At 43.0% G+C, this 24452-nt stretch overlaps 1 protein-coding gene across 1 annotated transcript in view; it reads right to left on the bottom strand.

Annotated features, from left to right (window-relative positions):
* CLVS1 (clavesin 1) overlaps positions 1-21334 on the bottom strand; it is a 101940-nt gene extending 80606 nt beyond the window's left edge. Inside the window, exon 1 of the mRNA XM_010970670.3 lies at positions 20946-21334. Coding sequence (XP_010968972.2) covers positions 20946-21334 — 389 coding nt within the window. The remainder of the gene's footprint in view (positions 1-20945) is intronic.
* Between the last annotated feature and the right edge of the window lie 3118 nt (positions 21335-24452).

Below are 24452 nucleotides of genomic sequence, written 5' to 3'. Positions count from 1 at the left end.
ATAATGAGAGGCGGAGAGATGCTGCCTACGGCTCAAAGGCTATTATAATTTGGCCTTTGAAACTATTTACATTATTACCTTGATAAAATAAAAATTAAATTAGAAAAGAAGATCATTAGAAGGAAATACTGGGGAAAAGATGAATAAGAAAAAATGGAGAGAAAATATAGAAGCATCAAAAGGAAGGAACCCCCAACGTTTTTAGAATAAAAAATAAAAATAATAAAAAGTAAAAGTAAAAGAATGTAGGGGTCCAACTTTCAGACATAACAATGAAAATTTTAGGCACAGTGCACCATTCAGCAAACTTCCATGGATTGTCGTTCATTTATTTTATTGCCTTACTTTGTTCCTCCTAACACGCCTGTATGTTAGCAAATGTTCAGAGTAGATAGAGTGCAGGGTGAGGCAGGAGGGGAGTTAATACCAAAAGGCAAATCTCTGTTTCCAGGAGACTCACTTCCTGCTGAGAGACAACCAGCATAAATGGGAAAATGTGAAAACACAAATGAGAGACACACAGAAATCCGTCTAGGGCAGATCAGAAATGAGTGTGCAGGCTGGGGGACTTCTGCAACTTCAGGAAATTTGCAGTCTAAAGGATGCTTTTTGGGAGGAATGGATTTTTTCTGATGAATGAAGAAAAGACAGGTCTTGGATGGAGATAAGGGAGGTGATAAAAAAAGAGTAAGATTGGCCAGGACAGTGCTGAAGGGGACAGCAGGCAAGTTATATACGATGAAGGAACAGGGGAGCCTGCCCACCTGTCGTGGCTCTGACTTAACCCCGCCCATCCCGTGTGTCCAAGTCTTAGGTTCAAGGTCCATCTCCACATAAGCCACAAATGTGCCCTACTAGAAAGACAACAGTAATTTCTCTCCTCCTCATCTTTAGTTGGGGTCTCTCATCCTCATTTGGGGCACTTAGGATTTTTCTGCCAGGTGTCCTGATCCAGCCATTCCCTGGATTAGAAGGCCACCTAGAAAGAGCGTGATCTTTGACACTGAATTTGACATTGAATTTGAGTTAGAACTCCTGCTTCGTCTACTGGCTACGGCAACGGTATTGAGCAAGCTCACAGAACTCCCGGGGCCTGTTTCCTCACCTGTGAACTGGGCATAATAAATGTGTAATTTGCACTGATTTTGGAAGAATGGAGATAATGTACTTATGTGCCTGTCAAAGAGCACGTGTGAAAGACACGGTAGCTGCCCTTATTATTACCAAGATTACGATTATTGGCACAAATATTCTTTTCTCAATCAAACTGCACACTTCTTGAGAACAGGAACTTGTCTTCTTCCTGCTCAGAACCACAGTGCCAGGCTCACGGTGGATACCACTGAATCTGTGCAGATTGGTCAAGACCAGGATGGCACAGTGTGTGCTCAGAGAAGGAGAACCCGATGCTACGAATAAACGCTGACGGTTGTGGGGAGGCTCCTGAATCTACTCCTGACCCAGGAGCAGGGAAGGACACTTAAGGGTAGGTGATCCTGTTATGTTGTGACCCCCCCTTTAAATGAAGAAGAGAAAAATGCTTTCAGAAGTATCTGAAAAATATTTTTTTCCAGTGCTCACATAGGCATAAAATCAAACCGAAGAGTTGAAACTTTTAAGTCATAGTTGGAATTAGAACTGCAAGTTCAGTTTAATTTTTATTCAGCTTAAATATTGAGGAACAACTGAATGCAACACTCTGAGAATATAGATAATATATAGTCTTTCATGTTAAAGGGATAAAATACTCATGTTACAAATAATTCTAAAAGTGATTGGAAATTTTGTGTTCACTGTTCTAACCATGAAGAAGTAGGCGTGTAAAATGAGGCTCTGGATTTTAAATAACAGAGCATCCTCATGACAACAACACCACCACCTGTGCTGTTTGCTACACATGTTTATGCTCAGTTTTTACCATATTTTAAGTTGCTGGGATTTAAAGTCATTTTGATTATTTCAAGATGAAATGTGTTGCAATATATAGAAACAATGCTCCCTCCCTTTTTTTTAAGTAAAGAGGAAAAGTTAGGTTTCTTCCTTAAAGGGCTCTCTCTGAATTTTCTCATGTTCTCTCCACCTAATGGTTTCATTTACACAGACATATATGGTGAAATGTATTCATAAGTGTGAATTTTTCTTGCCTCTGGTACAAAGAGATCTACTTTAGCTCACTTTCTTATAATAGCCTGAACACTGTATTCATGAGAGTTGTCAGATCGAAAGTCCTTTAACTGAACTGAACATGTTTTTAGGGTTTTCGAGTATTAAAAGATAAAATCAGCATTTTTCTGGCCACATTTATTATGTGGAGTGAAATCCTTCTAAACCATAGGGAAAGAAATGTCTTTGAAAGTATCTGATTGCCAAGTCTGTTTTAAATAGAACATCAGATTTGGAATTACTAACCTCAGTTCTTCTTCCTCCTTCACTTCCAAAAATCTCTGTTATAGTACTTATTTATATTAGGTGATCTGCTTGGTGCTGCAAGGAATACAGAAATTAACAGGACCTGGCTTCTGTGGTACATTATTTCATGGTCACACATTCCTCCTGTCTCAGGAGACATCTCCATTTGTAATGTGACTCTGGTGCACCCCTCATCCAGAGATAGAGTCTCTGAATGTTTAGAGCACTTGGAATATATCAGAACTAAACATAAAAAGATCCCCATTCTTATTCTCAGAGTTTATATTCTAGTGAGGCTGGAGTAAGGGTCAAAAAAAAAGAGCAACCAGAGAAATAGACTAAACAAATAAACTAGATAATATTTTAGAGCTTGGTCAGTGTGTGGAAAAAGGAGAGTAGGACAGAAGAGGGGAGCTGGCATGCAGGGGTTGGGAGGGGGCCACACGCGAAATAAGCCACTGAGAATATGACCTCTGAGCAGAGACTTGAAGGAGGAGAGGAAGTGTCAGAGCCATTTACTCCTCTGAAGTAGATATTTTGCAAGAAACAAGAGAAAATATTTTAAAATTTCTCATTTGTCCATTCAAAAAATCCCAGAGAATATTGCACTGATGGAACTTTAAGAAGCCGATGTGAAGAGGGGTCACTCTGGTAAGAGAAATGGCCTAGACTTTGCACAACTCTACTGCTTAATAAGAAACAACAAGAGAGAAATCAGCTGTAGCAATATAGGGAATATTTCCCAACACAAAGAGACACTCTAGAAAAACTAGAGTGTACACTGTTTCAAGAAAAGAATGGCAGGATAACAGCCACTCCTAAGCATAAAGGGAGGAGTTTTTCAGCATCTGAAAGGAGGAAGAGGGAGAGCAGGAGGGAATGATAGGAATCCAGAGAAAAAAATCAAATCACCCAGAAAAAAATGTCCACAAAAGTTTCACGTTGTTCTCAGAGCGCTCAGCAGGTCAAAGTGCTAGGAATCAATCTTGCAGACCACTGCGGAAGTCTGGAGAATAAAGCCTCCGAGAAACAGCAGGAGCACGTCCTCGGCTGGTCAGACACGCAGAATTCTACTGTCAGGGCAGCATTCCTGCATGAGCTGCTGGAAAAACTATGCCAGGACGATGAAGCACATAGGAAAACAAGTCCAGAGTGGAGAAGTCTTGGCAGATGGATAGGCACCGGGCAGAAAAATGAGTGAGATGCAGAGATGGATTTGAATGTGTGTTTTAAATGGTTATAAAATTAATTTCTAAAAAGTTAATTACTGAAAGATATTTTTAAGTGAATTGACCACTTTTATTTCTAAGATTTTAGAAACCAAATTATGGCCTCCATAATCGCAGAGTTCTGAAGGAAAAGTAGAATTAGAGTGGTGGGTGGGGTGTAAAAAGGAACAGTATTACATGTCTTATCTTCCACGAGAGATGGTTTTCAAAATTGCTAATTTATTACTTAATAAATTGAGTTAATTCCCCATATATAGATCTAGGATTGTCTTTCAAAAATCTAAGTTAACCACTGTTAACATTGAAAGCACAAAGCTTACTTTTTAAAAAATTTTTGTCAGAAAAATAGCAAATAAAAATAAATGCATATAGCAAAAATGAACAAACCAAAAGAACGTGCACAGAAATAGCAAAGAATAAAAAGTGTTAAACAGTAACACCACCATCCGTTACAGTTATAATGTGTAAGCAGCACAGCTAAAACAGAATAACACAGGGAAGCTTAAAGCAATTAAGGTGATAGCTCCAAAGGAAGTGCTGTAGAGGCAGCTTTTGTCTGTATAAAATAATTAAAAAGGAAAGAGAGCATGTATGTTCTACAAACAAAAGCTATAATCAATGCTAAAGATAAAACGAACAATGTAGTACTTATAAGAAAGCCGAGCTATAGAGAGACAGATAAAAAATAGTTACATTGAAAGAATTTGACACATTGCTGTCAATCTGTGACAGAATACATAGGCGAAAATAAAGATATAAAAGGTGGTTGATAAAAATAGAGAACAAAATTACCAATATTTTTAGAGTATGTGATTGTATGCTTGAGACTCAAGAACATAAAAACATACATAAGGTGAATAAATATAAGGAAACTATACAAATATTTGTATATTAGAAATTCTGCTTAAGAGGGTAGGATAGGCTGGTGCCGGAAAGCAGAAACCTTCCCCCACACAGAAATGTGGGATAAATATAATTTTAAACTGTTAATTCATAGCTGAAGTCAAAAGTAAGAAAGTGGAATCTTCACGGGTCACAAATGAAGCAGGAATCATCCGAGGGATGAGGGATTGGAAGCCTTATGGAGCAGGTGAACCAGAGCTAGCTCTTAGGGGCTAGAGTTTAATGCTTCCAAAGTGATGAGATGGAAACCAAAGGCCTGGGACTGAAACTAGAATTGTCTCCCCACATAAGATGAGGAGCTGGAAAACTGGGGCTCCTAGCTGAAACAGGAATAAAGAAAGTTCTGCCTGCCTGTACTTGGGCGTGACATGGAATGGCTTAGCCCATGGTTGGGGGTGGGAGGAGATAGTCTCCGCAGATGACATGATGTTATATATATTAAAGACTGCACTGAAAAGCTGTTAGAACTAATAAACGAATTCAGTAAGTTTTCAGGATACAAACCTCATGTACAAAAGTCAGTTGCATTTCTATATGCGAACAACGAACTACCAGAAAAAGAAATTAAGAAAACAGTCCCATTTACAATAGCTGCAAAACACACACACACACACACACACACACACACACACACACTTAGGAATAAATTTAACTAAGGAGGTGAAATATTTGTACACTGGAAATTATAAAACACTGAATGAAATTGAAGGAAACACAAATAAATGGAAAGATACTCTGTTCATGGATTAGAATAATTAATGTTGTTTAAATGTCCACACTACCCAAAGCAACCTACAGATTCAGAGAAATGGCTATCAAAATTGCATTGACATTTTTCACAGCAAGAGAACAAACAATCCTAAAGTTTGTAAGGAGCCACGAAAGACCCCAAATAGCCAAAGAAATCTTGAGTAAAAAGAACAAAGCTGGAAGCATCACACTTCCTGATTTCAAGCCATGTTACAGAGCTATCATCATCCAGACAGTATGATTTTGGCATAAAAACAGACACTAGAGAGAAAAACCAGATTGCCTGTGAAGAATCATCAGACTGGCAATAGAATACTTTTTTAGAGCAACCAGAATGCAGTTAATTATATCTCCACAGTGTTTAGGTAAAACAATTTTTAATCTAGAGCTGTATACCTATTTAAAATATTACTTAAGAGTAAAGAAGAAGTTACATTTTCAAACATATGGAGATTGCTAAGAGAGTTTACTAGCCACAGCCCCTCACTTCAGCAAGAAGAAAATAAATTCAAAGAGGAGCCATGTGCAAGATTTAGCAGTGAGCAGAGAAATTGGTAAAACACTTTGGAAAATTTGAAAAGGCATTATTTGGAAGTGATCACAACAACAATAACAGTAACTGTGGGTTGAATACATGGTAGGGCTAAACCAGCAGACAGCAGTGATTCTAAATATGGGGAAGTTCAGAGATAAGTTAGAGCCTTTTTTTTTTTTTTTCTTATTCTGGATGAGAATAGAGAGACTGACCTCAGACTTTTTTTTTTTTTTTTTCAAAATCTGTTGATAAAACATCCACGTTAAAATTTGGAGAATAACATGTAAAATAATAGAAGTAGATAACTTCCAAACCAAAGGGTAGGAGTAGGGGGAAGCAGGAAAAAATAAAACTTGATCAGACTAGCAGAAAGCAGTGCTTTAATGACAGTGTACATAAGAACACACTGCATTGTGAGGCGAGGAAAGAGAGGTGCTCTCATAGACTGCTGGTGGGAATAGAAACGGGAACGTTATTTGTGGAAAGCAGTTTAACTACATGGACAAGAGCCATATGAATTTTCATTGCTTATTAGTTCAACTTCTTGGAATTTATCCTAAGGGGGAAAAAAACCAAAGATGTAGAGAAATGTTTATATAGAAAGATGCTCATTGTACCATTATTTATACTGGTCCAAAATTGAAAACAGCCAAATGCTCAGCATTAACTGAGTTTTAAGCTATCTAGTCATAATTTTGTGCTCAATGCATATTTAGTAAACGAATAAAGTAACATTATATAATTTTAAGTGAAAAAAAGGAGATTAATAAACAAAGTAGCGGTTACCAGTGGAGAGAGGGAAGTAGGGAGGGACAAGATAGGGGGTGGGGATTAAGAGACACAAACTACTAAACATAAAATAGATAAGCAGCAAGGATATATTGTACAGTACAGAGAAATATAGCCATTATTTTGTAATAACTTTAGATAGAGTATAATCTATAAAAATATTAAATCTCTATGCTATACACCTGAAACTAATATAATATTGTAAATCAACTATTCATCAGTAAAAAACTACTGAATTGAAAAAAACAGGTTAATTTAAAAAAATTGATATTTATTGAGTGCTAAGTATGGGTCAGTCGTTTTTCTGAGACTATTTGCATTAACTGCTTTAATTCTCATTACAACCCTTTGAGGTTGATTCAGTTACTATCCTCATTTTAGTGGGTGATTAAATTGAGGCACAGAGTGTTTAAGTAATCACCACATTGAGTATGAGTCCAGCCATGGCTCTTAGGGTCTTTATCACTGTGCTACCCTAATATCCAGTATAAGCCCAACTGTGTGTGTGTGTGTGTGTGCAAAATACACCTCAATTCTCAATGTGAAAAGTGGTTATAGCTCAGTGGTGGGGTTATGGATGGTTTTTAATGTCCTAACACTTTCTCTGTTGTCACAATTTTCATCAATGCTTAACTCTTTTTTTTTCAGTTTTATAGGTGTATTTTTTCAGATTATTTTCCATTATAGGTTATGATAAGATACTGAATCTAGTTCTCTGTGCTATACCGGAAATCCTCGTTGCTTATCTACTTTATGTGTAGTAGTAATGCTTCCTCTTATAACCACACAGCCGTTCATGTTTAGGATAGAGCGGTCAATCCATCCGACGGCCCTTCCATAAGACCATCCAGTAGGATGTCTGCCTCTCCAGGACACCCCAGAATGACACGCACAGGTGAGCCAGCACAAGGGAAAGCGAAAGTGGTGATGCTTAAACAACTCTTGGCAGTGAACCTCTTCTTCTTTTTCTTTTCTTTTCTCCAGAGATGATAAATTTTATTAGCAAGATCATGTTAAATTTACATAAGAAATCCCCCACATTGTGACAGTTTTGTACAATGCTTTCAGCCACATACACGCTACGTTATTTGGAACTGTCCGTCTGTGAAGTTGATTACTGTGTAGCTCTGTTTGCTTTCACTTTCCCAGGCTTCATACTCTGCAGCAAACACAGTTATAATGTAGAACTGCGTTCCTTAGTTTTCCCTAAAAACTTTGGAATGACATTCCTAATAAGAGTTTCTGCAAATATGCTTTTAAAAGTACATCAACACGTTGGCTTCTTCTCAGTGTGCATTTTCTAGTTTAGGAAGACTTCAGCCATGTTGTTCACTGTTCTACATTCAGTAAATTTATAAAATTTTCTCCCTTGTGGGGGTTCTGGCAGTGAACCTCTTGAGAAATTTTTGGAAACTGAGGACCTTCTAAACTAAATGCACATGTGTCTAAGATTTCAGGAGTTTCACAGATTCCCAGTAGTTAAATGTTGACCTGAACTCTCAGCCCTCAGGTTAAGAAGGACCCCGGTGCACGTGCCTCACTTGTTCAGCAGTCTCAGTTACCTAGACCGCTGTGGAGAACGGGGGGAGGAGGCATTCCCACGTTTCTCCCCAACTAAGGTGTCCGTGTGCTCGTGATCCTCGCCAGTATCTGTGCCCCTATCCATATCCCTGGGTGTCTGGGTGCTGAAGGGACTAAAGCAGTAGAAATTTAAATCTATAAATATAAGAATTACATTTTGGCCACTGTGGGGGGCCAGGGTCACATGATATGTGAGAAGGAGGTGGCAGCTCAGGTGAGGGGACCAAAGGCCCAGTGACGACACTGTTGGGGTCCCCATTGCCTTAGAGTTGGTGTTCAGGGAAGACAAGGGATGTTGTAAAAGATAAACAGACAGACAAGCTACTTTATTTTGCCCAGTATATTCTTGATGAGAGACAAAGGCTTATATTTAATAGCCAGAAAAATCTAAGCATAAAAATATAAAGGATAGTTGCCACTTTGGTAAAAGCAGGTTTTAGTCCAAGTGTAAATGCCAACATAGGTCCTGTCCTGTTAGGCTGGAGCAAATATTACACAGAGGAAAGACACTTCAGTCAGAGTGGGGAGAGGGGCTGTAGCGTATGAATCTAAGTTTCCAAAAACCTTGGAAGGAAAACTGCCCAGGTTTTCAGTTTTGCACGGAATCAGCAATGGAAGGTGCTTCATGCCCTGCCTGCTGGTGCGTTAGGCAGAACTATGTCTCTGAGCATACAGGTGAGATGCTGTAAAATTCATGTACTGCTGCAGCTCATTGACTTTATTTCTTGGGATTCCCCATAGGTCTTCACCCAAAGCATATAATTCAACAAGCTTAGTTTTCTGGCTTCCTAATCCACAGAAAACTAGGAGGAAGGATTTTGAAGCAAGCCAAATAACAGTAACCAATTAATAGCTAAGAGGAGAAAGAAGAATTAAAAATAAAAATTAGGAAGTGCATATAGCATGGCAGCACAGGCCATGTAGCATGGGAGCAAAGCCCATATACTCCAAGAATCCTCATCATGGTAGTTATTTCACAGACCAGGGCGTAATAACTTATGTTCATTGTAGTCACCATTTGTCATTAAAAAAAAAAAGAATTACACTATATTTAACAAGGGTAAGGAGTACATAATGCATTCTAAGGGTTAAAAAAACCCAAACTGAATAAGATACAATTTTGAAATTGGCTTTTAAAAGGCAACCCTCAGCTATCTGAAGATTTAACTTCTCTGGGATCCCCTCTTTCCTTAGAGATGTAAGCTAAATGAGGCATCGCATACTATTCTGGGGGATTTCACAGGTCAAATATCAACCTGAAATACTCTAGCTGTGGTGGCGGGATATGCTAACCAATACGCATGCTATAAAATTATATGATGGATTAACTCATCAGAAACTCCTCAGGCAACGTGTGATCAACATAACCCGCACAAACCTGCCCGGGTGAGGAGGATCCTGAGTAGAAGTAAGAAGCCGTTCATGAAGAATGAGGCAGGGAGTTGGGCTTCCGTTCCCTGGGCATTGCAGGGAAGGAAGTGCCCTGAACAATGGAGGTTTCTCTCCCCTCAGTCTTCCACACAGTGACACACGTAGAATGCAGGCCACGTACTTCCACATCATTATGAGATGAGGAAACTGCAGCTGAGCTCATCACACAATGGACGGAGCCTTGACAGACCCCACAACAGTGACCCCTTTTCCATGCCCTGCTTGTTCCTGCTACTTCTGGGCCATTCCCTGCCTCCGATATGTCATACTGAGCATCACAGGGTGAGGAAGGGGTGGACAGAGCATCCTTATCGCTTCCTCCTTTATTCTCAAGTTCAGTTGCACATGTTCCAGTCCCCTTAACAAGAATATTGCTGTTAGGAAGTATCTACAAAGACTCTCTCCCCTTTGGGCTTTCCATTGTTCCAAACTGCTCCCTACCAATCAGTCAAGAGGACGTTATTGGGCCCTACTCTGTACCATGGATACCAGGGAGAAAAAGACACAGCATTCCGCCTCCAGGAGCATCCCTGACAAAGTGTGTGGTGAAGATCCGTGTGACAGGCATTCAGGGAAGAACAAAGGAAGAGATCGTGCTGCCCTAGCCAGGGGCGAAGCGCTTAGTGTGGATGGGAGCTTTGGAAGATGAGCAGGGCGTGATCTGCCCTCAGGCATTAAGCCCAAATTCCTGTGGCCAGCAAGGCCTCTCATTCCCGGCCTCTGCCGCCTGCACCTCTCTTCACGTGAGCCCCGGACAGTCTGTGCTCAGTGGAACCAACTAGGGTCTTCCCACGGGGCTTGCTCTCTCCCCGGTCCCTGCGCAGTGTGCTGTCTCCCTCACACTCCTCCCCTCTGCCTGCTCAATCTCACTTCTCCTTCATGCCAGATAATGCCTCCAGGAAGATTTCTCTGAGGCCTCAGCTTCCCAGTTGGGTCAGATGCCTCTTCTCTGGACTCCCATAGGGCCCATGCTCACCTCATTACGGGAATGAAAACTGAGTAGTGGGAACTATGGAAGCAAAGGTGGGAAAGAGCTTCAGTGAGTGGGGAGCGAGAGAAACCGGGGAGGAGGGAGGCTCATTCACCTCCGGTGGAAGATGTCCTTTGGATAAGGAAAGTAATGCCAGATTCTTAAGATTTTATACTGCAAAATGTATGGCAAAGAGACTGAACCAGCTTTGCTGGAGAGCCATTAAAGATTCCCAAGCAGGGACTTTGCAACAGATTTTGAGCAATCAGAGGGCAGGGGGCACCGTCCCCAACAGCAGACCCCAAACAATCAGACATCGTGAAAAAGGAGAAAGAGAAATACTCGGGATCAAATGACCAACCAGCCTTGTAGTTTTGTCCAGATCAAATACCCTCCATTTAAAATGAGGGTAATAATTCTCCTTCGTGAATTGTTGTGAGGATTAAGTCAACAACATGGCACAGGAGATGCCCGGTGCCTGGGAGCGTTACCGATATGAACATGCTCTACGCCAGGAGACACGGGCTGTTATTTGCGGGAGTGCCGTATCTGAAATTAGATGCAGAGACACTCAGCAGAGAGTATGAGAGACACGGAAGAAATCGAGGCAAAGAGAAGGGGAAAATGATGAGAAACAGAATGTGCAAAGAAAGAACAACACATCACTTTAAAACCTTCACACCAGAATTTTACCCACTCTTTATTTCCCTGTCCGATGGTATGGTTTGCAGGAGAGTGGCAATAACTTCTCCTGCTTTATAGGACACTCACAATGAATGGCTTCTGAGCTTGATTTACAGCCTCAGCGAAGGGCAAGCATTTAATCATTCCCCAAAGCTGTTTAAGGTTCCGTATATCACCGTTCAAGAGTGATTATCTAGGAACCATATTTAAAGGGCAGGAGAGCCGGCGGCTAGTCTGAGGGCTGAGGTTCGGGGCTCAGGGATTGGGGGTTTCCTTCGAAGCTCTACAGCGTGCTCCTTGTTAAAGAATCAAAAGATGCTTCCTGGCTTATTGAGAACTGGGGAGAGCAACTAACAGCCCCAAAGAGCTTCAAGTCATACAGGAAAAGGCCCCAGAGCTTGCAACGCACCCATTCAGGAAGTCACCCGTGCCCATGAGAAAATCTCACACAGGCAACATGTGATTAGAGATGCCCTTTCTCTGGGCCCTCTTTTACCAGCATCAGCCTGTTAAAGAGCAGACAGACCCAGCAGCACAACTGCAGGTTAAGGAACTGAGCCAAGCTCTGGGTTGGCTGCTTTACCCAGGCCACACTCTGGGAAGGAGAAAATTATTCTCAGACCCTCAAATTTCTAGCCATCAGAGGGGACCCTTCCATCTACAAGGTGATGAGTGTCATGTATTTTCAACTCCTGGGTTTATAAGTGAGGATTTGGAAGGACAGCTGTCCTGGAAAGATAGGCCGTCAATAAAAGCTTGCTCTCCTGGTTCTCACAGTGGTCTCCTCCCGCCACAGACCCGCCCGGCCATGTGACATCTGACATCTCCCTGAGGGGCAGCCACCCAGTGAGGCAGGGACATGCATTGCTGTGTTATCTCAGAGCAGGGACTCCTCTGCTCTGCCTTCCATTCAGTCTATGCAGGAGACGCTTCTAACACACAGGCTATCAAGGATCTGCACCCAGAGGAAGAGGATGCTGACCGCGGGCAGAAAGCCGCCGAGCCCTGGCCTGTGAGGACCAGCGTGAGTGCTGGAGGAGGCCTGATAAGGAGTTTTTGTGGAGGCAGAAGGGGATGTAAAAGAAATACTTGAAGAACTATTTAGCTGACCCATGTGGCCAGCCGTACACTTGTCCAGCAGATTGAAAAAGCAGTGTAAACTCCTCTAACTCCATTTCCTTATCAATCACCAACTTTTTAGGAGCACACAGCAGAGAAATATTCCGTTTTATACGATCTTTAAACTGAGAAATCGTATCTTGGGCATTTTAGACTCTGGATTCGGTAGAAGTGAGAAAGCCAGCTGAATTACGGGAAAAAGGGAACAGCTCTCTCTCTCTCATGACCCCTTCCTACCTCGTACCTCGTGTAACCCTCACAGCTCTGCTGAGGACACACACTAGTTACTGGACAGCGAGGACACCGAGTGGGGGAGGACCTCTGTATCTTGTCAAGGTCACAGAGCTGGTAAGCAGCAATGCCGGGGTCTGTTGGCCAACAAGCCAGCATGGGAACGCTCATTTTAATAGAAGAAATGGGTAGGCAAAGACGACGCCTTCAATCACTGTCTTAAATCAGACTCAGGACCGCTTTCTGTAACATATTCCATGTAATCTCCAGATTCATTTTCTGGGCTGGGATTTAAAAAAAAATCAAACTTGTTTTTGTTGTCACTGTTACCATTGTTAAATTATTAGGGTGGATAGGACAGCATCTTTAACCTTTGATTTGCCAGGTTTCTGTGAGATTGGAGCATGTGGCAACAGGGTTTGCCTTTTGAGCTCTGAGGTCCTTTTCAAGTCTTTGGGAACTTGAGCGGAGGCCTCCTGAATGTCTGTTTTAATGGCCCCTCCAAATTCGGCAATTAGGTTTTGGTGGTAAGCTGTGAAGAATGGTATTTGAATGGAGTTAGGTCTGAGAGCCAGCTTGTTTTAACCATTTACCAGCTGTGTGACCTTGGATAGGTTACCTAACATCTCTGAGTCTCAATCGCATCATCTACAAAATATGGATATTAACAGGGACTACCCAAGAGCATTACTGCCTACCACGTGGTAAGCACTCAACACTTTTTTGGTTGCAATAACTCTACTTCTCTTCAGTTCATTTTTGCTCACTCCCAAGGTCACAACAGTTGGAAAACTGATCACTACGAGAACGATTCTGGAAATGCTTCTGTGGGAAGAGCAAACTGCTGAACATTTTCTTGAACCTCCGTCAGTTGGCCATGGGATTGGGAGGAGGGTCACCTTGTGGCCCTGGGGAGAAGCACAACGTCCACCTGACTTGCCTCCTCTTCTCGCGTCCCCGGGATTCAGCATTGACATATTAGCAATCTGGCCCCTTTTGTTCACGAGTTCTTATACTTAGGACAGTGAAACTGAATGAGGTGCCGACCCCCTGCTGCTTGTAAAAGTCTCTTTTATGCTCTTGCAAAAGCTAAAGGTGAACCTCAATCTAGTGGCTTATTTATATTTAGAAGAGTTATACCCCACCTACCGCCTCAGGGTTTTAATCAGAAGAGAGAACCTACTTAATGCTCATCTCCCCCCACAGACCTGTCGGGACATGTGCCGCGTCAGCCCTTTGGAGGTTGCCACAGGTCAGCAACAACCGGTGACATCTGAAGGAGCTGGATCTCCAGCACATCCATCAAATAATGACCGCATGGCATGGGGGGATGAGGAGCAGCTGAACACCTTCCCAGAAAAAAAAGTGGTGAGTGGAAAAGCACCCGCTCCCTAGGAGCAGACAGAGTCCAGGTGGTTTTCTTCATTATAAGGTAGATATGGCAGCGTCCTTGCTTTCTGAATTGTGACCGCAGGAAAGGCAAGTACCCTGGTAACATTCATCTTCCCGACGTTTCGGGCCTGCAGGGACAAGGGGCTGGGGCGAGATGTCATTCTGGTGTTAGGAGCTTCCTTGGAGCTTCAGGACCTTGCCCAGAGCTGGAGGACTGTGTCCGGTCAGCATGTTTAAGGAGTGCATGCAGGAATGAGGGAGGCTTGGATTCATCCCATGAAATGATGAGTCTTGCCTGTTGGTGGGCACCACACCCACTTTCTCATTTGCTCAAACTGAGCTGATGAGCCCCTCTCCACTCGCTTTCTCCCCACTCACGGGAGGGACTAGACAGCCCCTCCACATTCAGCCCTCAGAATCATCTCCTCTTCTGGTGCACCCTCTGGTAAGGCATGCCCTCCACGGTCTGAGCCTCATGGGTTCTCCCACACCGAGCCACCCTGGGCTTCTTGGCTAGAAGATGGAGCTCAGAGACGGCTGTGAAAAAACCTTGCATGTGGCCCCTTAGCAACAACCAGTGATTCAGATTTTGATTGTCCAAAGCTTTGGAAGCCTTGAGTTCAGGGTAGGAATGAGACCACAGCTAGGGTTTAGTGGAAAAGCATAGATTCTATGTTCAGACAGATGAGGGAAGAATTCCATCTCTGTTATAGATTATCTACACACATAACAGAGATCCTTATGGGACTATGAGGGGAATTAGAAATCACATACACAAGACACTTGGCACAAAGATGCTCAACAAAGGGTGTTATTGACATTGGTGTGAGGACGTTTTTAGACACGCCCCATGAGGAGTTCTCAAAGTGGGTTCTAGCTCCTCTGAGGGCTTTGGAAATAAGAAGGTGGTCGTTCTGGTGATGACGCTGCCTGGGAGAGGGGATGCTAAACATGCCACAATGCTCAACACAGTAAGAACTAAGCAGCTTCCAATGCCAGTTGTGCTTCTTTCCAGCATCTCTGCCCCTGAATCTCAGGTCCTCTCCACTGTGACTCATTGTCCTCGTCCACATCTCTGTCCACCACCAGGAAATCCACTGACAGCCTTTCAGAAGCTCCATGGAAGATCTGACATACCTGATCACTCAGGGGCTGAGCAGTTGGCTCCAAATGTCTTTGGAATGAGCTTGGAATTGGAAACCCTGAGTCTAAATTTTTCCATCGATGAGTCATAGTGTTCCTTGATTAGAAAGGACCTTCTCCTCCCCTCCTCTGTTATTTGTACGTTAGTGATACTGAAACATTAAATCAGACAATGTACAGGGAAGTGCTTGGGAACCGTAAGGCCCCGTGCAGCTGCGTAGCGTACGGATGTGAGGTGCTATGTACTGTCACGTAATTGACTAGAGACAGCTTAAAGCTCTTCCCTTGGGAATCTGGGCTGAGCAATGCTCTGCCAAGGGGCATATTGGAGCCTGGGGCACAAGTTAAAATCAATAATTCTTATCCTGCCTTCTTTAAAATTTTTGGTATTTTGTTCATCAGGAATTTTTCTTTGCATTAATTTTGATTCTGAAAATATTTTATAACAATATTATTTCCTTTGATGAGTAAGTGTTTGGGCGTCCCCCTTACATTTTGCACCCCAGGCACATGCCCCACCCCCTCACCCTCGTCCTGGCCCTGGGGCTGGGGTCTTGGCTCAGGCTCCCTAATCTTTAATCCAGATGGTTGTGCTTCAGTGCAAATCTTTTGTCCCTTGTTCCATGTGTTAGGGAAGGAGAGCCTACAGGATTCATCGCCTTCTTATAATAACTCTGTGTACTTGAAGGTAGTAATCAGGCTGTTCATCGCCTCCTTTTCTCTCCACTAAATCACCCTAATGGAGCTCTTCCTTAGAGCGCCTCAGCTTCCTCAAAGATCCAACTCATCAACTAATTTTCAACTTAGCTGCTGGTTTTTGAGCTTTCCGTCGTGAGAAACAATCGACACACTGACAAAAGAAGGTCCAGTGTAATTTTATATAATACGATTCGCGGTGCGTTTCCAGTTGTTTTTTCTCCCACTGGAGTACTTGGGGACCAGCTGGCCTACACACAGCACTAATGGGTACTCTTGTCATCTGTTGTGAGGCTTCTGTCACCTGGACCCCGATCCCCAACACTTTTCTTGTATCCTGAGACTACAAGAAACAAGATGGGTGGGGGCAGTAAGACCAGGCGGCTTCTCAGCACCTCCCAGCCACAACGGAGCTACTGTGGAGGACTTCTGGGCACGCTGGCTTGGGGTCTCAGCCGAATTTTTTACACTTTTCAGGGGGAGGGAAATTAGTAATAGCGTCAAATTCTGCCGACCTTAGAAAGAACATCTTGTGACCCAGTATCCTAGATATTTGCCTGGTATGAGGTTTTTTTTTTTCTTAAGAAAAAAACTGCCATTTATTGAACATCAACTAGTGCTAATCATGGACCCACTTTACAGGTGAGAAACTGAGGATAACAAGCATTTAAGCCACTTGCTAAGGATCCTGTGGCTGGTTAGGAGGCGGCTGGGATTGGAAGCTGGCCATCTAGCTTCAGAGTTTGTGCATTTAATGCCCATTCTTTTCTACCCTCGAACCCCATCAACTAGAGCAACTTAGTTAATCCTCTCAACAGCTCCACATGCTAGAGTATCCCCATTTCCATCTGATAAAACTGAGGCTCCAGGAAGCAAAATACCTTGAGCAAGTTGAATGCTTTTTTTTTTTTTAACTGAGCAAAATCCAGAAAAAATCGGCATGTTCCTCCATGCTGACATTCCCCTCCGTGGGGAAGGCATTCACAGGCAGATCAGGCCGTGTGAGCCGGTGCAGGTACGCCACTCAGAAAGAAGCAAGAAACAGATTTCTTTTTGATCAGATCTTGAGGGACAAATTGTGAATTCTTGCAGATGCCGGCGTGAGTTTAGGTGTGAAAGATCAAAAGGCTCACTGAGCAGTCGTGTCCCCCCGGGCCTCCATCACACACCGGGCTGGCGAACTGAAACGTACGCTCTGTTGACCCTGGAGGTGTCCGCTTCATTTTATGAATGAGTGTGTAGGTGCTGGTTTAATCTAACTCGTTTTGGTTCAGCCTGGCAGCCCTAGGAAAGACAGAAGTCAGGTAGCTCCTGCTGAGACCCAGTTTCTGGAGGAGGCCAGCGTTTGCTCTGGTCCGCTGGAGACCCCGTTCCCCTCTCGGCACACCTAGCCCTGCAGGGCCCCTGGTGGACACAGCTCCCACCTCCCTTCATCCTGTGCTCCTGCTTGGGCTGTCTGGGTCTAGATGAATGAGATTTACATCGTTTTCATAAATATTAATAACCATTTTAATCTCAGTAAACCTTTCATAGGAGACAGTCAAATCACTTTCCAGTCATCTCAGGCTCCCCACGAGAGTCAAGTAATCATTTGGCAAAGCTGAGCCAACTCTTCAGGACTCCGGGCCCCAGTAGGCTAGGTCTGTGTGACATGAAACATGTCTACGGAGAAAGCAAATGTGCTAGGGATGGGCCAGGGATGGTTCACATGCATCGGCCCACTTCCGTTTTCAAATACTGTACCCCGTCTCTATTTTTAATTTCTTTACCATCTGTGCTCTATTATTTTTGCAGTGGGATGTTTTATAATATTAATGATAATCTAGACACTACTGTTTATTAAGTGCATATCATGTGCCAAGCAATGAGCTGTGTGCCTTAAAAGCATTACTTCAGTCATTCCTTCAAATGCCATTATTGAAAAGCCATCATTATCATCCCCATCTTACAGATGAGAAAACTGAGCCTCAGAGAGATTGCTTGTCCCAGGTCCTATAACCAGTAAATCACATGACAGTATCTGGGTTCAAACAGGTTTGTTTGCTTCTGACGACCTTTGGCTGTCAGTGGGATAGCCTTACCTTTCACCTTCTTATTAAAACCAAAATGGTTTGGAACAAATAATATTCTACAATTTGAAAAAAAAAATTGCCTCAAGTAGACTCAGCCTTCTGGTGGGAGGGAGGAGGGGTGGAAGAAAGAGACTGTGTGTGTGTGTGTGTGTGTGTGTGTGTGTGTGTGTGTGTGTGTATGTGAGAAGGAGAGAGACTGCGAGAGAGAGAGGGAGAGAGAGATTACTTCAAAGAGCCTAGGAGCCTATAAAGTGAATTTTAAAATCCCTTTCCATCCAAGGGATCAGGCCAAATGAGTTTCGCATTCATGAGCCATTAGAGCTGGAAGATATCTCAGGGGTTACCTAGTTCAAGCGTTTTATTTTACACATGAGGAACTGAGGGACAGAGACGTCAAGTAACTCATTCAAGGTTATCATCATCAGAAGGGTTTGAATTATTCCCTCAGAGACTTGTTTCTTCTCGCTTCTCACACATTTTGAGATGCACACAGACCAAGGACTAATACAAGACAAGACATCTTACGATGATTTATCTCTTCGCGTATAAGTCATCCCTTGCTAGTGTTGGAGGCATCATCTGTCTCAGCAGATGGAGGTTCTAGAACACCGACCACAAGTGAGCACAAGTGACATCACCAGGCTCGCTCTCCATAATCATCACATTTTCCTGTTTCAAAATCCGCAATATTAATGTGCCGTTCTGAAGAGAACGGCTGTTCCCTCTAGTTTAAGGCTCATGTCCTGTGTTGATCGTTTGTGTCTCAGGAGGAGTTCTCCTATAGTGGATGGAAGTCAGCTGTCTGTATGTTTGTACCATAGCTGGACAATGGGTGGCCCAGTGAGCTCTTTGCTAAGAGAAACCTTGCGTTTTCATCACTGTCCTCAGTGCCTTAGCACTAACCCTGGCACACATTATATACTAGTCAAACGTTTGTTGGGTGGATGACACATGGGTGAGTTTAAGGACCTGCAGATCCTTCTTATCAGTAGAGCGCTGGAGCAAGAGGCTCATCCTTAATGCTTGTGGAACAACAGAATGGAACTGTGGCAGGGCAGCCCCGGCCCAGGTGCAGACCTGACCAGTTTCTAGGCTGAGAGTCTTAAACCATTCAGATGCCTTTTCAGGGTTAGATTGGCCTATTCCAATTCACCAACCAGAAAACAGCAGTGGTCACTGAGGTGTCCTACACTACTTAAGAGGAATGGTCAAATGAAACAGTAAAGGGGCACCCTGGAAACCCCTTTTCATTATATTTGGAGGAGGGGTTCTTAATATATTTCTAAAATTAAACCTGTGTTTCCCCAAGTACCATAAAAAACTCAGTATGATCCCATTGTGAGAGCTCAAGCCACAGGTGGAGTTTTGGAGATTGATTCGTGCATTCTTTTTCATTCAACATTTATCGGCTATTGCTCCGTGTGCCAAAAAAATAAACATGAGAGGAGCACAGCCCTGCCCTCAAGGAGCCTGCACACTTGGAGAAGGTTAAGAAAGAACACACAAGTAGATGTGCAATTGCAATAAAGCTAGGTTAACATAGCTCGTTCTCAGGTTAGACCACTGGGGCTGACCCCCTACTCCATATTTCACTCGTTGTGTGACACTAAGTGAGGTACGTAACTTCTCAAAACCTTGTGTCATCAAATGTGAAATAGAGATCCTAGTAATACCTATCATGCAAAGTTCTTGGATGGATTAAATGAGATAATATGTATATATAAATGCTTAGCATAGTATGTGGTACGTATTCAAAAATATGAGCTACAATAACAGTGGTTCTTACACCCCTATTATAAATGCTGTAATGGAAATATGCGAACAGAGGAAGGCACCTCACTTAAACAGGGTTGGGATGGGAGGCACATAAAGACTCCCTTCCCGAAGAGCCAGAAAGATCGGTGGATGAGTCAGTAGGCAGGCTACATCTGACATGGTTAGAATTGGCATAAGAAACAGTTGGCCCCTCCTTTAAGTGTCTGGTGGGGCAAGTCCAAAGACTTGGAAGCATGTAGAAGCTTTAGCTGTTTAAGGCAAGGCTGATACTTCCAGCCAGCTGGACCAGAGAGCACAAAGAAAGTCAGAAGGTGAAGCAGAACAGGCAAGAGATGCAGAAGGTGGATCATAAAGGGCTTTACTTTACTTTGAAGACCTTGCAAGTCATTGAGGAATTTTAATGAGAGGAGTGACATAACAGAATTTTGGAAGGGTTACATAGTCAGTATGGTGAAGACTAGAATGGCTCAGAGGAGGCTAGACCAGAGGCAGGAGTCTGCAGCGGTGACGCAGGTGAGGAATGATGAGAAGTTACACTAGGACAATAGCCATGGGGGCAAAGAGAGGCGGCTTTAAGAAGAAAGGGGTAGGGCTTGGCAATTAATTGGATGTGAGGAGCAAGGACAAGGAGCAGTCCAGGATGCCACCCAGATTTCTGGCCCAAGAGACTGGATGGATGGAAGACTGGATAGAGTGGGGAAGGTGATGCACTCATTTTGGGACACGTTGGGTTTGCAGTGCTTTATAGGACTGTCAGGAGAAATGGCTAGCAGGCATCTGGATAGAAAGGTCTGGCACGCAGAAGCAGTGTCGGCTATTAGAGGCATGGTGGGGATCCAAGAAATTATTTCATGTATTGAAAACGCTTGATTTAAAGCCATCTACTGAATCCATTTTTGTAGTTGTTGTTAAAGATGAGAACACTGAAGACAGAATATATGTTTCTTCTAGAATACCGCCTTTCAACTTTATTAAAGTAAACGACCCACTTTGATGAATAGAATAATAACTTCTAAGGTCTCTAAGCAATTCTAGCACCGTGATTCTATTGTTCTAAAACATCATAATCACCTTTTGATGACAGTAAACCTGTGGCCTTAAATTTTCTTTGCAGATGTGTGGAGTATGTATTTTCTAAATGAAAGCCCATTATCTGCAAAGGCATACAGCCCCAAACATGCAGTGACGATGCTTATGGAAAAGAAAAACCAAGTAAAGACACTATCTACATTTACCTACTCTGATCCCAATTGGCTGCAAACAGCAGAAGAATCTTCCTGCCGTAGTGATCGCGGTTTTCCAGCACTCCAGGGAACCCGTCAATGAGAGCTCTCTTAATGCCAGGATCATCGGCCTTGAAGTTTTTGAACATGTCCAGGTTTAGCTGGCGGTACTGGAAGTACTGGGCCAGGAGTCTAAAGGCATCTGCTTGGTGAAACTTCCTGGCTCGGAGAAATCTCAGGATGAAGGCATCATCTGTACGTAAAAATCCAATGTCAGGCCTGGTGATGATCATGTCCCTGACTTGTTGAATATCCTGGTGTAAAACATCTGGGTTTTCGTTCAGTTCCAGGCGAGCTTTCTCTATGGTCTCTGGGCTGAGTCCAGCCTGTAAATGGGTCATTTTGGACAGATCTCCTTTCCAAGTACTTAATTTCTGATCTTTGTGAAGAAAAGAGACTGGTCCCATTCACGTGACGGTCTGCTGAAACTGCGACCCATTCAACAGTTTGTTCGATACCAAGCTGCCAGTGAAACAGACAAATAGAGGGTCTTCTTTTTGTTCCTGGAAAGCAGCAGGACATTCAGGTCCTAGGTGGTGGTGGCCATCCGAAAGAGAAGCAAAACCGAGGCCATGGCTTACTGCAAGACAGAGGCACAGAAGAGAAACAAGACAGATGATACAAGGAAAGTCCGGGAAAATTCACTGGAAATCAGAAAAGCAGTGTATTATGCTGTGGATCTGATTAGAGGAATAAAGAATATATTCTATTTAAAATAGGATATTTGGCATAATTTTCTTATTGACAACTTCAATGCATAATATGCAAGTATTTGCAACGCGTTTCAGAAGTTTTAGTTAACGGTGTAGGGTCAGATCAGTAATAGATTGCTCTTTTGTGAATTGCCCTGAGAAACCCTGAGAGAGATCCCTCTCTGTTACAACGTGCTTTATGGGGCTGTTCTCAGGCCTCGCTATGCAGGAAAATTATGGCCTCCTATTACCTTATTTCCTCAAACAGCTTCTTTCACAGAAATACCCTCTCCTCTACCTTTTTTTTTTTTTTAAGGCAGCCATTTGCAGCTTAACAATAAAAAGGGACTTTTAAAAGACATCTTATTTTAACCTCATGGTACCTAATTACTCAAAACTGAACTAACTGAACTGGAGCAGGGAGAGAAGGACAGGCTTATGGCTGGAGGCTTGACCTTCAATAATCATATTCACCAGAAGCGAGACAGGGGCTCACGTGAGGACATTTACAAGCGGTTTTACTATCTGCCTTTGTCACTCTCCTGCTGAAGACAAAAGGACGTGAAATTCTTGGTTGCCTCCCTACCTAACTCAAAATCCATATGGGCTTAAAAGCCATTCCTTTCTAAAGCAACTTTTCTTTTGTCCTGAGATGTTACTTCACTTAGTGTTTTTAATCCCCGTGGATACATCCCTTACACTTTTTTCTACCTAAGTGGTACACAGAGAAATGCCCGTATGATTTGCATCTTTCTCCGTTTAAATATAAGTGAGCTCTCTCAGTCATCGGTTTGGTCTAATCTAGAAGTTCCAAAACCCAGAAGCCATAGTAGCTGTGCAGACACTTGGAAGCATGTATTTTTCTTCTAGCTTTCCTGGGTCAAACTGTCTGCAACCAGAGGTAGAATATTTACTCCCAACCTAATTATTCATGCTTCATCATGGAAAATAATTCTAAAGACAAAATGAGTCTTTTACTTAATTTAGGACTAGAGGAATCTCTTCAGGGAGACAGCTCACACATTGCTGCTTTCTGTGGCCTTTGTGATATGGACGAGATAAAGGACAGTTCAGATAATGAGCATTCATTTTCAGGATAAAAGAACAGTAAAAATCTTATTTATGAAATGTTCACTTTGTAAAGTAATTTGTAAGAAAATAGCATTTAGCTCTGTAATGTATGAAAATATGAAATATGACAGCCTTTATTCTCACTGATTCTTAAGGATTTGGAAGAGTCAAGGAAATTAGTGCTATGAACTATTCTCAGGATTGGGAGAAACTTCAAAACCCATCTAGTCAAAGCCCATCTGACACCAAAATTTCCTCTAATAACCTCACCACAACCCTTCAAAAAGTTCCTTCTTTGAAAAGTTCTCCCTCCTGAATTCATCTCTACACCCACTGCAATCTACCTGTGACTGCTCTCACCAACCAATGACTGGGATGGTAGTATAATTTATTATCCAAATGGAAACAGTGAGGGGGGGCACTAATAATAGTACTGGAACAACATGCATAAGTGGGGATCATTCCAAGCAAACCCAGACGGAGGATCGCTCTCCTAGTGAATGACGTTTCTGTTGCTACGTCTGATAGGCAAATTTTGGTCACCTATTAAGGGTGACCTCTGTCAGCATTTGACATTGATGACTTCATCTTTCTTAAAACCCTCCCAGTCTCCCCCTCTTTTCTCTGACTCCATACACCCTGTTTTCCTCCTAACCTCTATCCATTCCGGCTCAGCCTTCTGCTTCTGTGCTCACCACTTCAATATGCTGTTTTCCAGAATCTGCCTCTTGATTTGACCACCTCCACGTGGAGAATTTAAGTCCATAGTGCTGTCCTGATCTTCAGGCTGCACATCCAACTGCTTACTTAGATGTCCCCTGGACACCACAAACTCAGTATGTTCAAAACCAAACTAATCTTAGTTCCTCATCCTGAATTTGCTGCTCCATCTCTGTCTCTTAGTGACTGACATTGTCTTCTGTGTAGTTCCCACGCTAGAAACCTGAGAGTCAACTATTACTCCACCCTCTCCCTCACCGCCCACATCCAGGCAATCTCTGCCGTAATATTCCTCAAATCTTCCCAGTTCTTTCCATCTGTTTTTGCCGTCTTTGTCTAGGCCACGTCACCGTTCATCTGTTTAGTCCTGCAACATTCTCCCTCTGGTACCCTTGCAGCGAGCCTTCTCCTTTTCCAGTCCATTCTTTATGTTAAGTTGAAATCTACTCATGTCACTCCTTGATTGACATTGATCAATAGCTTCCTTTTCCCAGGATGAAGTATGAAATTTTGAGGCATGGTTTCCAAGACTCTTTATCATCTGGTCCCTGTCTGTCTGTCCACATTCACCATCCAGCCATGCAGCCACACTGAGACACTTGTGGTTTTTTCTCTCCTCTCCAGGTCTTGGCAAAGAATGCTTTTTTTGTCTAGGATGACCACTGATTAACCCCTCTTAACCCTTGAGGAGTCATCCTGGAGATCATTTTATCCAGGAACCTTTCCTGACCTTCAGAGGTCACAGGTAGCCCCCCAGCCCTGAGCACACCACATTTTATTGCCATTTTCCTCTCTCTCTCCTTGCTCTGAACTCCTTGCACAGAATCTCATTAATTATCTGGATCTTACTCATGTGCATATCCCCAGTACAGTGCCTGGCACACAGAGGGTCAGCTTCATGAGCAGAACAGAGCTGCTTTGCTGTGTCCACCACCTATCCTCAGTGCCTGGAACAGTGCCTGCACTGAGTAGGTGC

The sequence above is a fragment of the Camelus bactrianus genome, chromosome 29, assembly GCF_048773025.1.
Source record: "Camelus bactrianus isolate YW-2024 breed Bactrian camel chromosome 29, ASM4877302v1, whole genome shotgun sequence".
NCBI lineage: Eukaryota > Metazoa > Chordata > Mammalia > Artiodactyla > Camelidae > Camelus > Camelus bactrianus.
Note: the sequence above shows the minus strand (reverse complement) of the source record. Positions and strands in the feature narration are given on the sequence as shown.